The sequence below is a fragment of the Monoraphidium neglectum genome, assembly GCF_000611645.1.
Source record: "Monoraphidium neglectum strain SAG 48.87 unplaced genomic scaffold scaffold00145, whole genome shotgun sequence".
NCBI lineage: Eukaryota > Viridiplantae > Chlorophyta > Chlorophyceae > Sphaeropleales > Selenastraceae > Monoraphidium > Monoraphidium neglectum.
In genome coordinates this window covers 1-12,499 of record NW_014013483.1, presented here as the reverse complement: position 1 = coordinate 12,499, position 12,499 = coordinate 1, and the positions used below count along the sequence as shown (strand labels likewise).

Genomic DNA, 12,499 nt, shown 5'->3' with positions numbered 1-12,499 from the left:
ACATGTCGCGCGTCCCTTGCAGCAATTTGGGCCTGGCGCTATACACAGAGCGGGCACGGCTGCGCTGTTTGCTGCGCCCGTAACGATGGTTCCAGGGGTCCCTGGAATACGGCTCTCACCTCGGTGAATCTGGATTGCTGCTATCCTGTCCAGCTTAAAGCACCACAGGGACGCGGCCGCCCATTAATCACACCCCTGCCGCAAACCCAGACCCAAAGCGGCCACCTGCTTGATGCACTGCCGGCGCACACGCCCGCATCAGCAGGCACTTCACGCCGCCTTTGACATACCAACCAGGCACACTTCAGGCCCTGCCTGCTGCCCAGGGCCCGCCTGCACCTCCTCAACCCACCGCCTGTTGCATTCCCTGACTCACGCAACATCACACCGCATCGTCACCCGGGCCTGCGCGTGTAACTCCGCAACTCATCACGGAAGTGCGGTTAGGTGTGCGGTGTGCCGCTTGTTACGGTTCTAGTTGTCAGCAATGCCAGCCTATGCGGTTGTACAGGCGCACGCATGGCAGCAGGTTCGCCGCCGGGTTTTGGGGCGCTCGTGTTGCTGGCGCACCTGGGGTCGTGCTCAACAATGCAACAGAGGACAACGTTGGGGCAAAGCACGTCAAATAGTCCCAAAAAATGCCATATTGAGAGTGCGGCAGGCGCAAGTACGCAGTCCAAGCAATGTCAAAACCACATCGGCTGTCACACGATGTCGCATGCATCACGCGTCATTGCTGCGCGCGCAGTGCATCCACAAACGATGTTTGTGTTCAGACCAGGTGCCTTGCACAGGTCGCGCTGATCACAAGGGTTAATCTGAGTGAATGTTTGTACTGTAGCTGTGGCAGGGCGCAAATGTCCCGCAAATTGGTCCATGTGTGTAGGTAGCAATCAAGCGCCTTTACTTGCATGGTTGGGGCAAGTGCAGGACAATCTGGCTACTGCTACGCCCTGATAAGACCTCTGTCAAGATGGTTTGCGTGCAGCGCCCACGTTCTCTTGGCAGCCCTCTCCCGGTCGCCTCGTTATGCGCACGTCGGACAATGGCAGTTACTGGCGTTTAGCGGTGCTGCTGCTCTGCTGCTGGTGTTCGGCAACCGCCACTCCCAAACAGCCCTGCCTTTGCGGGATCTGGCTTGCTGCAGTGTGAGGCATTAGCGAGCAGCGCCCCTGGACGCGGCAAAATAATTAGGGTGGCAATTTAGCGGTACAGAGCGGGTGCGAGCTGCAAGCACAGAAAGGATTGCCTTTCTTACAATGAATGATGCGCAACTGGGCGGCAGCGCTCCTTTGCCTTGCTTCGGTCCAGCGGCATGCCTGTCTCCACCAGACGGCAGCAGCAGGCAGCAGTGAGGCGGCTGCGCCTCAGGATGGGTGTCAGCTGTCACAAAAAAAGTACACTAAATCAGAGTATTTAGAAGGTAACACGGCTGCCGTCACGCTGCGTGGCCATTCTCATCAGGGTCCAGCAGCCGCGGCTTAAGCACCAGCCCGCCGCTGTAGGAACCTGTGGCACTGCCAAATCGAACGCGCCGTGCGCCAGAGTTGGCCCCAGCCGCCCAGCTGCCACTCCCCCCCGGTGAGATCACCAGGCCACTGGAGCTGGTGCGCGCTGGGTCGATAGGCATTGGGTCGCTGGGGGCCTGCTTCAAAGAGGGGCCATCAGTGCCGCTTGAGCCGGATCCCCTGGCACCGCTGCCGCTGCTGCCAATGGCAGTTTGAGGCTGCAGCTGCTGGGAGGCCACCTGTCGTGGCACAGCCCCTGCCGCACCATTGGGCTGGTGCGGGCGCTGCCCTGGCAGGAAAAAGTGCTCCGTCATGTGGTGATGGCGACGCGGTGTGGCCGCATCACCGCTGTCGTGGCTGCGCAGGGCTGTGCTGTGGAAAGGGCCGGTGCTGCTGCCGCCCGCTGATGACCCCAGGCGCTGGAAGCCAAGGCGCCCCACACGGGGCGTGAACTCGCCCCGAGCAAGAACCTGGGCGTTGAGATGTGGTTAGAGAGGCGGCGGCGTTGATCATGTTACAGTTGGTGCGGTGGAGTGGTCTGGCCAGTGCTGGCAGGACTTCAAGCCCGCTTGGTGCGGTTGGTCAAGGAGGCAGCGACTCCCATTGCAGGGGGTGTCCGATGGGGCCCGGTCGCACCTTGCGCAGCCGCGCTGGCAGCGACTTCGACAGCTCTCCTGCATCAACGCGAGAGGTCTGCTGGTTGTCCACGAAGAGATCGGTTTCGTCCACAATCTCGGCCCCCAGCAGCTGATAGGGGTGTGCAGGACAGGGGGTGTTTTACCGCGCTGCTCTACTCAGCACGTTTGTGAAACGCGGGCACTCAAGATCACCATTGCAGAGCAGCTTCACGTGCATCGCTGACTCGCCGCAACTCCCCACACACTCCAGCGCATCATCGGCCAACATGAAGCTCAGGCAGGTTACCTGTCCTCAAACCAACCTCATCTCGACGGGCAACATGCACACGCCCCGCACCTCCTCGATGACGTCCTCAATCGTGATGATGCCCACAGCATCGCCTTCACACGTGTCACCCCAGCCACCTGGTGGGGCCCAGGACTCACCGCCGTCCGCAGGCCCCAAGGCAGACATGTTTCCAGCCGCGTCGGCTGCCTGTATGATGTAGGCACTGTCGCCTTGAGGACGGCAGCAAGGGGGGAACAGCGGTGTCCCCGCTTCAGAGGTTGGTCTGAGCGCGCATCAGCGTAATGCGTGCACAGATTCAGTGGAGATTGAGACCAGGCAGGTGGCGCAGCATGCAGCAGCAAGCTGGGCGCAGCAACTGGAGCACTTCGCACCCGAGACGATGAGGCCAGAGCGCGCGCGGGCGATGCTGCCGCTGCCCGGAGCCCCGCGCGGCCCCTGCCCAGGGCCATGTGCCCCTGTGTCCTGGCGCACGAGGAGCGCCATGTGGCTGCCCCCCGCCTCAAACAGCTTGAGCATGTCATAGAGCGGCGTGGCGGCGCTGAGGCGCGGCAGCGTGCGCATGGGCAGCTGCCCCACTGTCAGTTTCTCTGCTGGGTCCACCAGCACCAACTCTTTTGCCAGGATCAACCCCACAACAGCATGCCTGGGGGGATCGAGAGAGGCCATCACAGCGTGGGCTGGTTGAAGGGGAGGCTTGAGAGGGTGGAGCAAGCAGCCGCTGACAGGGAACAGCAGCGGTGGCCAGGGCCGGGTGTCGCAAGGCAGGGACCCAACGATTGTGGTTGCCAGCCTGAAGCAACAGGGGAGGGGGCGAAGGGGAGGCGGGCGGCTAGCACAACATGCATCCCCTGTCGCCCACGGCCTGGGCAACACAAGAGGGCAGAGCGCCCGCCAAGCCGCCGTGCTGCGCCCGCACCTATCTGCCGCGGTGTAGACTGGCACCCTGCTGTGACCGCGGCTGAGTATGTCCTGGAGGCAGGCCTCGTCCAGGGGGCGCTCCACCGGCAGCATGAACACCTGCGGTGAGAGGCAGGGGGGCGCAGGGGCCGTGGAGGATGATGAGGCGCGCGAGGGGGCGAGGCGAGGCATGTGCGGGCCGCCTTCCTTGGCAGGTTGCTGATCCCTCCCGTGTCCTTTGGCTCTCGTCCTTCCCGCGCGGCCTTCATCCCCGCGGCACACCTTGTCGAGGGGCGTCATGGCGGTCCAGGCCGTCTTGTGCGTGAGGTCCAGGGCGCCCGATATGATGGAGATCTCGTCGACACTCAGGGTGCCCCCCAGACCCTCCTCCTCCCCGTGGAGCCCCACCAAGGCCTTGAGCTGCGCGCGGCGAAACAGCGCCTGGCGAGGGGCCGGGGGCCCGGGCAGGGGCGTTTGTGGGCCAAGGCCGCGGGCCTCACCTCAGCGGCAAGGAGTTTCTGCCGCCACCTACCCCTTTATATCCAGCTGGCCGGCCATGAGCGTCCCGTTTCAGGCAATATGAGTTTGCCCCAGCTGGACCTCCCCAACACAATCAGTACCTCAACAGGTTGCGATATCCCACTGCCGCCATCACCAAATGACCATCCCCATTGCTGACCACTCGCCCCCATCACAACCCTGAACCCACTGTGTGCTCTCCTCCCAGCAGAATGTCCAGCAGCTTGCCAACAGGCCAGGCCAGGGGTGCTGCGATGGCCATCAGCAGACGCACAAACCACGCACTGTTGGCACCAATCTGCGGTGAGCGCCAAGGCAGATGAGGTTGCAAGGGTGACAGGGACTAAGCAGTGGTGTTGTCGTTGCTTCAGCATGCTCTGGAACAGGAATCTCGCCAGCGTTGCCAGCTGCAGCATCATATGCGGTGCTAAGCCTCCGCTCCGTTCTGCTCCCTGCTCATGTGCAATCACATGTCTGCACGCATGCGTGCGCGCCAGAATTGTCAGCCTTTACGCTCCCTAAAGCCCCCCCCCCCACCTACCATCAGGCCGTATCGTGAGCACACTGCCTGAGGCAGCACCTCTCCAAACACCAGCACCACTGTCGTGCTCAGCAGAACGGCCGTGAGGGGGTCGGCCAGGCGGTCAAGGAACAGGGGCAGGGCCTGTCCCAGGGGGAGGGGAAGGTTGGGGGAGGGGGGGGGGGGGCGGCGAGCAGGCGTTGCATGAGGGTTCCTAGACTGGACACGCGCCTGCTGGCCGCTTGACCCATTCTTTCTCACTCACAACCCCACGGCGCCCCACCCCACCTCTGCCGCAGCTGCATTGCACAATAACAAGGTAACGAGCAGAAAATGCTCGTTGGCGATGACAGGGATTATGCGCGCTGCGTAGCGCTTCTCTGCATCAGTTCCGCTGCGCTTCAGGACCTGGGTTGGTATTCCGAATGGGAGGTTTGTAAACATTCCTGCGTCGCGCGGCAGACCGCGGCAGGCGCATTACCCGTTGTGCACTGCATGGCGGTCAGCACCGTTCACAGTCGTCCAGCTGGATAGCGCGGTTGCCCCCGTCCTGCGTGACCCTTCATTCAAGCTCTGGCAGCCTTGTGCGCACCTCCATGTCAACGGCGTCGAGGGACATGAGTCCCAAGGTGAGGCCTGACATGAGCCCCGCAAACACCACCAGCCCGAAGCATACACTGGCCAGCGCCCACCACTCTCCCGGCAGCAGGTGATGCTGCCGCTCTAGCTGCAACGGCCGTAGCCATTCTGACATGACGCCAATGTGTTATCAGTATTATGGTGCCAGGTCGCGACGACAGCTGGTAGGAGTCTGGGCTGCTTCAGGACAGGCGCTGGCAGGTGTGCGCGCAGCGCCGCTCGAGCGCAGAGCGTTGAGGGAGCGCGCCCTCGTCCGTGGCGAAGTGGGGCTTGCTGCACACGGGGGCAGACGGCTTCCGTTCCTTTTGATTTGTGCGAATCGCCTCTATAATCAGGGGCACTTGGCTAGCAGAGATCACCACCCGGGAACATGGATCTGCGTTCGTTGTGCGCGACGATCGGTGTGCTGGCGACTATGTGTCTGAGGCAGTGACCAGAAAAGGCAACGCGAGCACCAGGGCAGACTTGTCAAAACCAGTCGCAACTGTACTGTGTACAGCTCAGCTCAAAAAATGGCGGCGTCATGTGCAGCACCGCCTGCTCTCAGGCTACCGTACCGTAGAGTGTGAGGCCACCGACTGAATGGTTGGTCAACGGGAGCAGTCAATGCCCGGTATGATAACTTCACACTGGATGACAACACAACGTACACGGGCCAGCCAGCACATGGGCTCGATCTGTGAGCAGTTTCAAGCAAGGGGGTGGGTTTCAAGTGTCGAATACCTTTTGAGAGCACATGTCTATCAGGGTGCTGTGCGCATAAGAGATTCCAAAGGTTTTAGATTGGGCACGTTGTAATGGATGAGATTTACTGTACTTGAATAATCAAAACATGCCCAATCATACTGGAAACCGTTTCTGGTACTGTACAGCAATTTGGCGGTGCGAACAGAGCGCGAGGCTTTTATGGATACTGTGGTCCACTTGGCTGTGAAAGAGCGAATCCTCAAACCCCAAGGATCCAGGAAGCTCTGCAATCCGTTCCAACATGGCTGTCTGATATGATAAGGCGTCGCTCTATCGTTCACAAACAGGATTGGCGACTTCCGACTTGCCCTGCCCTCACACGGCCGCCACCTTACACTGCATGACATGGCTGTACACTACGCTGTGCCAGCAGCAAGAGAAACTCCTGTGGACTGGGGAACCCCCTGGCCCCCTACGGGGGGAAAACTCCCAACCTCAAAGGCCAGAGGAGCAAGCGGATGCTGCCAAGTTGGGATTCAGTGACAGGCCGCGCGCCTGCCAGGCGCGCCAAGCAGTGCTTGGCAGGATTGAGTAGCAAGCCTCCTTCCAATTGAAGCGCACAAAGCAGCAGTCGTCCAGGGTAACGCGCCGTCGATCCCTTAGTAGTACTGTACACTCTTGCCGTGCTACACTAAACCATGAGACGTACAGCTGACCCATACTGCGCCGGCTTTCAACAAGTGTCGTGCTAATAATGCCGCGACGGTGGCAACAACAGCGGAAGCACTTCTCATCGCCAAGCAAGACCCAAATTCATCAGGTGATTCAGAGTCCTCTCAAGTGGCACAAGCTTGCCTCTGGTCCACACAGGCTGGCCCCATTTTGGTACTGAGGAGGAGAATTTCTGACATCGCGCAGCTCTCGTCCCCATCACCACTTGCTGCCATTTTCCAGTGTAATTGCAGAGTGGTCCGTTGAAGGAAAACGCATTGGCAGCGCACATTGATGGTGCGCCGGCTCGGTTGACCTCCGGTCAACACAGCCGGCCCAGTTGTGGGAGAGCCCAAACGCCGAGGCTGTGGCACTGCTCGTTGAACTCCTGCTGTGTCCCTGTCAAGCAACGTAAATCGGTCGACCGTCAGCGTCTCATGATCGTTGATTGATGGCAGTGCACACGTGCAAGCTCTGCTGCGGTCCCCAGAGCTAATAGGGCAGCTGCTGGTGTGGATGTGCCTCTACAGTGGCCTGTGGGTTTTGACCGCGCAACATTGTGCGCATGCTTTGTGCCTCTATGATGCTTCATGATTGCCCATTGAAACCTATCCATACGCGCACCCGCGAGCTCAGCTGGACCCTAAAGCAAAGTCTCTATCGCCTCACCGACTCGGACACCGACGCTTTCCCTATAAATCCTTCCGTGGCGAAACTCCGCTACAGTATCGCAAAGCATTGTCGGGCAGTTTCATGCAATTGTTTCCGAGCCTCGCACTGCAGCAGGTGCAGCAGCACGCACCGCAATCGGCACCTGGCGGCAGCAGCTGCAGCACGAGCAGCAGTGTGTGCAGGACGTGCAGCGCGAGCAGGTAGATGGTGTTGCCTACTTAAGGCTGATCAGGCCGTGTCACCAAAACCACACCCAACGCCTGGATGATTTTGCCCTCGTGCAGGGGCAGGCCGCCGCCACAACTGTGCATGTCGCAGGCTCCGGGCTTTGTGGCTCCTGTGTGCGGGCTGGCCGCGTCCAGGGCGGGCCTGTGGAGACGTTCGGGTGCGGTATGCAGCAGCACGACGAAGACGTTGACAGCAAGCAGCCGGATCCCGGGAGTTCGCCTTAAACCAGAGGAGAAAGGTGAATGGTTGGCGTACAGGTTTTCCAGAGGGTTTGCCGTCGCCCTCTTCAACTTTCTGGGCCTTGCCTGGCATTGCAGCAGTTGCTGGCTAAGTAATCACAGCGCACGCTAGGGCATCTATTTGTGCGTCTCAACCTCTTCCCAAACCTGCGAAACATGGCCGCCAGCCCGCCATGTGCGGCCCCCCGGGTGGGTTGCGCCTGGCCCGCCACCCGCGGGGCCTCAAGGTGACCCAGAGCTTGAGCCCCGTGAGGGGGAGGACCTCAGCTTCCTCTCGGGAGACTGGCGCATATTCCAGCTCAAGAATGGGCACCGCTGGAGGTGGGCAGTTGAGACTCTGTGACGGCGGTCGGATATAGCAAGGGGGTTTTCGGCTCTGACCAATTGTTTGTTGCACGGGCACCCCCAACAGCACAGTGGGAGTTGCATGCTTGACCAATGTCAGGCCTTGCACTTTGTTCAAGGCCTGGACTGGAATGCCAGGCCTTGCACTTTGTGCAGGTGTGTCACCCTTCAAAAATTTGCAGCCATAACCCATGCTTGCCTCCCCCGCCCCCGCAGCCTGGATGACCACCTCACAGCAGTGGTAGCGCTGCAAGAGGCACGCAAACTAGGACGCCCCATCGAGCACTATGCAGATCTGGGCTGCGGCTGCGGTTCGGTGCTCTTGATGGTCGCCTGGGCGCTCCCGGGGGCCACGGCAGTTGGGGTCGAGGCACAGGTGCGCGGGCTGCAGGGCAGGCTGGGTAGTGTGCGGCTCGCATGCGAATCCGAACACCACTTGAACGCCCTGGGCCACTGCTTTGTTCCATGTTACACCTGCACCGACACACATTTTTTCACGTTCCAAACACTGCTCGTCCATCCAGCAGGCTGGGTTGTGCTGTTGTGTACCCCACAGCCCACCACCTGCAATGTTATATGCCCCGGGTAACCTCGCCTCGCTGGTCCACCCTGCCGCTGCAGGCTGTGAGCGTAGGCCTTGCACGCCGCAGCGTGCGCTACAATACTGGATCAGCCAGCCACCGCATCAATGTGATCCAAGGAGACCTGCGCAGCACCCTGCCGCCAGGCATCGCTCCATCCAATGGCTTTGACATCATCACGGGCACGCCACCCTATATTGGCCTCGGGGATGGCGGCGTTGGCCGGCGCCCGCAGAAGGAGCCTTGCAACCTCGAGACACGTGGCGGCGTGGAAGACTACATCGCGGCAGCGGCGCGCATTCTTGCGCCTGGCGGGCGTTTCGTGGTGGTCATGGGCGTCCAGGGGCAGCGGAGGCGCGACCGTGTGGCTGCGGCTGCTGTGCGCCATGGCCTGGTGGTGACGCGGCGGGTCGAGGTGGTTCCCAGGGCGGGCAAGCCCCCACTCATAGAGGTCTGCGTCCTGCGGTGGCCAGTAGCTGCTGGCGGCAGCGGCGAAGGGAATGACAACAATGCCTGCGAGCAGGAGTCCTTCGTGGTGCGCCTGGCCGACGGGCGCCTGGCGCCCGAGATGCACGCTGCTCGCGAGGCCATTGGCATGCCACCCGCGAAGGAGTAGACAGTAGTGGAGGTCAGGGCTGGCACATGGGCGGTCCAAGTGGGTGTGCGCATGCGCCCTTCGAGACTCACCCTGCGTGACATGGCATGCAGGGCGAAGCCCAGCAGCCAGTCAGCAGGACATTGCCGAGCACCATCAGCTTTGATTCCTGCCTCCACCAGCCACCTGTCACCAATACGCACAGGCTGTTGGGGCTCTTTTGCCTTACCGTTGCGAGGATCTCCCCTGCACACGCATGAGCACGCACTGTGCACCTGCACCCTTCGCCGCTTTTTTCTGTAACCCAAGCTCGAGCCTCTTCTGCCGCTCTGATTGACTCGCCGTCACGCTCAGGTGATTTGTGATACAAGTCTCGGTGGAATTGGTACGGGCAGGGATACCCGACTTGCTTGCGAAACACAAAGCCACGGTTCCCACGCACTCCAGGGAATCTGCTGGTTGCTGCATACTTGCCACTTCACGCCCCCCCCTGTGACGGCCGACTACGACTTCAAAGTGTACTTCTATTCGACTAAGCGACATCAGGGTTTGCGTGTGTAATATGCACCGCCGTTTGCGTCACTGCAACCACACCATCCCTGAGAAAAACCGACACCTGTGAAACTACAGTACTGCCGCTGAGCCTGCACGGTCGGCTGCACATGGGTGAGTCCCGATCAACAACGTCTCTGTGTCACCGAAACGACACAGGCTGAGCGAGTAGCTCGTTCGGTCAGGTTTCGCTGCGGAGCCCCAGTGCTGATCTGGGACCTTGGGCGTCTGCGCGGTGGTCTAGCTGATAGCGTCTCGCGGTCAAAAATTGCTACATTTTTACTCTCAACATCATGCTCAAGGCGGCGGTAGGCGCTGTGCGCCAGGGCAGGAATGGCAGCGCGTTTGCTGCCGTGCAGCAGCTGAGGGCCTACGCTGCGGGGGCTCCTACAGGTGTGGAGCCAGCCAGCTTCTCGGATGCATGTCAGAGAGGGTTGCATTCCACGATCAGATCAGCGGACGACCCCCCATTTGCTGTCGGCTTGCGAAGGCGGGCTCAAAAAGCGCTGTACACACGACGAGTGCCGCTGAGGGTGTTGAGGCTGCAGCACGGCAGGCCTCTGGTATCCTGCAGGCCTGGCTGGCCGGGCCCTCCCCCGCCGCAGTGTGATGCAGTGCAGTGCGCAAGCGCAACGATTGCCCTTCCTCGCCACTCCCCTCCCTGTAGTGGGCTACGTGAACCAGGTCATTGGCCCTGTGGTGGACGTGCGGTTTGAGGGCGAGCTGCCGGCCATCATGTCCGCGCTGGAGGTGCAGGACCACAACATCCGCCTCGTGTTGGAGGTGGCGCAGCACCTGGGAGATAACAACATCCGCTGCATTGCCATGGACATGACGGACGGCCTCGTGCGGGGGCAGCGCGTCGTCGACACCGGGGCGCCCATCAAGGTGCGGCAAGATGCCTGCAGGGCGGCGATGGGGAGCCGCGCAGCTGGCTGCGCGCTGGCAGTGTTGATGCCGGCGCAAGTGCGGACAGCTGCGCTGCCCTGGTGGACAGGCAAGCCGGCAGACAGCAGGGACCAAGTCGCGTGCTGCCCCTGCAGGCTGTGTTGGGCCCTTGACCATAGCCTGTCCTGGCTGCGCTCCTTGCCCACACTTGTGTAGGTGCCCGTGGGCCGCGGCACCCTGGGCCGTATCATCAACGTCATTGGCGAGCCCGTGGACGAGTGCGGCCCCGTCGGTGAGCAGTGGCGTGTGTCTTGCTTGTTTGATGCACACGCTGTGGTGCAGCACATGCTGTGTATGGACAAATTACACCCCTCCCCGGGGGGCGTGTGCTTGCCCTGTCAATCACCACCTTGAATTTACTTGAAATTAGTGCACAGAGTGTGCACGCGCACGCACCTTCGCACGCCACGCTTGACGCATGTTTTATTGCAATGGAATCCACTCCGTTACATTCTCTGAACCAGAGTCAAGTGATCTGTGGTCCATCCACCGTGAGGCGCCCGAGTTTGTGGAGCAGAGCACCGACCAGGAGATCCTGGTGACGGGCATCAAGGTGGTGGACCTGCTGGCCCCCTACCAGAGGGGCGGCAAGATCGGCCTGTTTGGCGGCGCAGGCGTGGGCAAGACCGTGCTCATCATGGAGCTCATCAACAACGTCGCCAAGGCGCACGGTGAGTGAGGGGGCTTCAGTTTGCCATAGGCGTGGCATGCAGTGTGGATGGCAGGTGGCTCGCAAGCTTCTCGATGGGCATGCGACCCTGGCGAGCCTGGGCGCCATGCCCCCAGCACCGTGCCACAGCGTTAACGCACTGCCCCCTGCCCGCCTCATCCCCCACCTCCACCCGTCAAGGTGGTTTCTCCGTGTTTGCGGGTGTGGGTGAGCGCACTCGTGAGGGCAACGACCTCTACCGCGAGATGATCGAGTCCGGTGGGTGCTGGGGTTGATGGGCGGGGGAGTGCGGGGGGCCACACGAGGCTGCGCTAGCTGGGTGAGCTTGGGTCAGCCGAGGCGCTGCTCACCAAAGTCGGTGACAGCACACCCACTGATTGCACCTGCTCTGCTTGAGAAATTGCTTACTTGATTTGCGTCCCAATTCTTGTGCTGGTTCCCCCATCCCCTTAGTGATTCTGCTCATGAACCCCATCGTTTCCCCTCTCTCTCTCTCTCTCTCTGACACACGCTGCCCTTCAAGGTGTCATCAAGCTGGGCGATGAGCGCGGGCAGTCCAAGTGCACGCTGGTGTACGGCCAGATGAACGAGCCCCCAGGGGCGCGCGCGCGCGTGGCCCTGACGGGCCTGACCGTGGCGGAGTACTTCCGTGACGTGGAGGGCCAGGACGTGCTGCTGTTTGTGGACAACATCTTCCGCTTCACGCAGGCCAACAGCGAGGTGTCGGCGCTGCTGGGCCGCATCCCCTCCGCTGTGGGCTACCAGCCCACGCTGGCCACTGACCTGGGTGGCCTGCAGGAGCGCATCACCACCACCACCAAGGGCTCCATCACCAGTGTGCAGGCCGTCTACGTGCCCGCGGACGACCTCACGGACCCCGCCCCCGCCACCACCTTTGCCCATCTGGACGCCACCACGGTGCTGAGCCGCTCTATTGCGGAGCTGGGCATCTACCCTGCGGTGGACCCCCTGGACTCCACCAGCCGCATGCTCGACCCCCGCATCATTGGTGCGCCGTACCCCTGAGCCTGGCAGATGGCTGGGTCAGTCGCGGGGGGGGAATTGATGCGTGTCGGCAGCAGTGGACAGCGGCGGTGGTGCCTTGCAGGCAGGCCGGCAACCCCTGGCGAGGGGTTCACCATGCAGGCGGGGCTGGTTGGGCCAAGCATTGCAGCCTGTCCACACACACCCCTCCCTGATTTGCTGTCCCCCACCAAAACACATCCCCCCCCCCCCCCAAAATACACTGGCGCACCGTGCC

At 61.5% G+C, this 12,499-nt stretch overlaps 2 protein-coding genes across 2 annotated transcripts; one reads left to right on the top strand and one right to left on the bottom strand.

Moving 5' to 3' along the window:
- Positions 1 to 2,090: 2,090 nt before the first annotated feature.
- MNEG_1447 (hypothetical protein) lies at positions 2,091 to 5,125 on the bottom strand (the record flags this gene model as incomplete). The annotated part of the gene is made up of 9 exons (XM_014050065.1): positions 2,091 to 2,255; positions 2,484 to 2,644; positions 2,807 to 3,078; positions 3,352 to 3,452; positions 3,615 to 3,773; positions 4,042 to 4,149; positions 4,393 to 4,515; positions 4,660 to 4,779; positions 4,964 to 5,125. 9 exons carry the CDS (start codon positions 5,123 to 5,125, stop codon positions 2,091 to 2,093), a joined length of 1,371 nt encoding a protein of 456 aa, XP_013905519.1.
- Positions 5,126 to 9,913: 4,788 nt separating this feature from the next.
- MNEG_1446 (hypothetical protein) lies at positions 9,914 to 12,264 on the top strand (the record flags this gene model as incomplete). Its single annotated transcript, XM_014050064.1, has 6 exons — positions 9,914 to 10,013; positions 10,288 to 10,508; positions 10,725 to 10,800; positions 11,033 to 11,239; positions 11,419 to 11,496; positions 11,762 to 12,264. 6 exons carry the CDS (start codon positions 9,914 to 9,916, stop codon positions 12,262 to 12,264), a joined length of 1,185 nt encoding a protein of 394 aa, XP_013905518.1.
- Between the last annotated feature and the right edge of the window lie 235 nt (positions 12,265 to 12,499).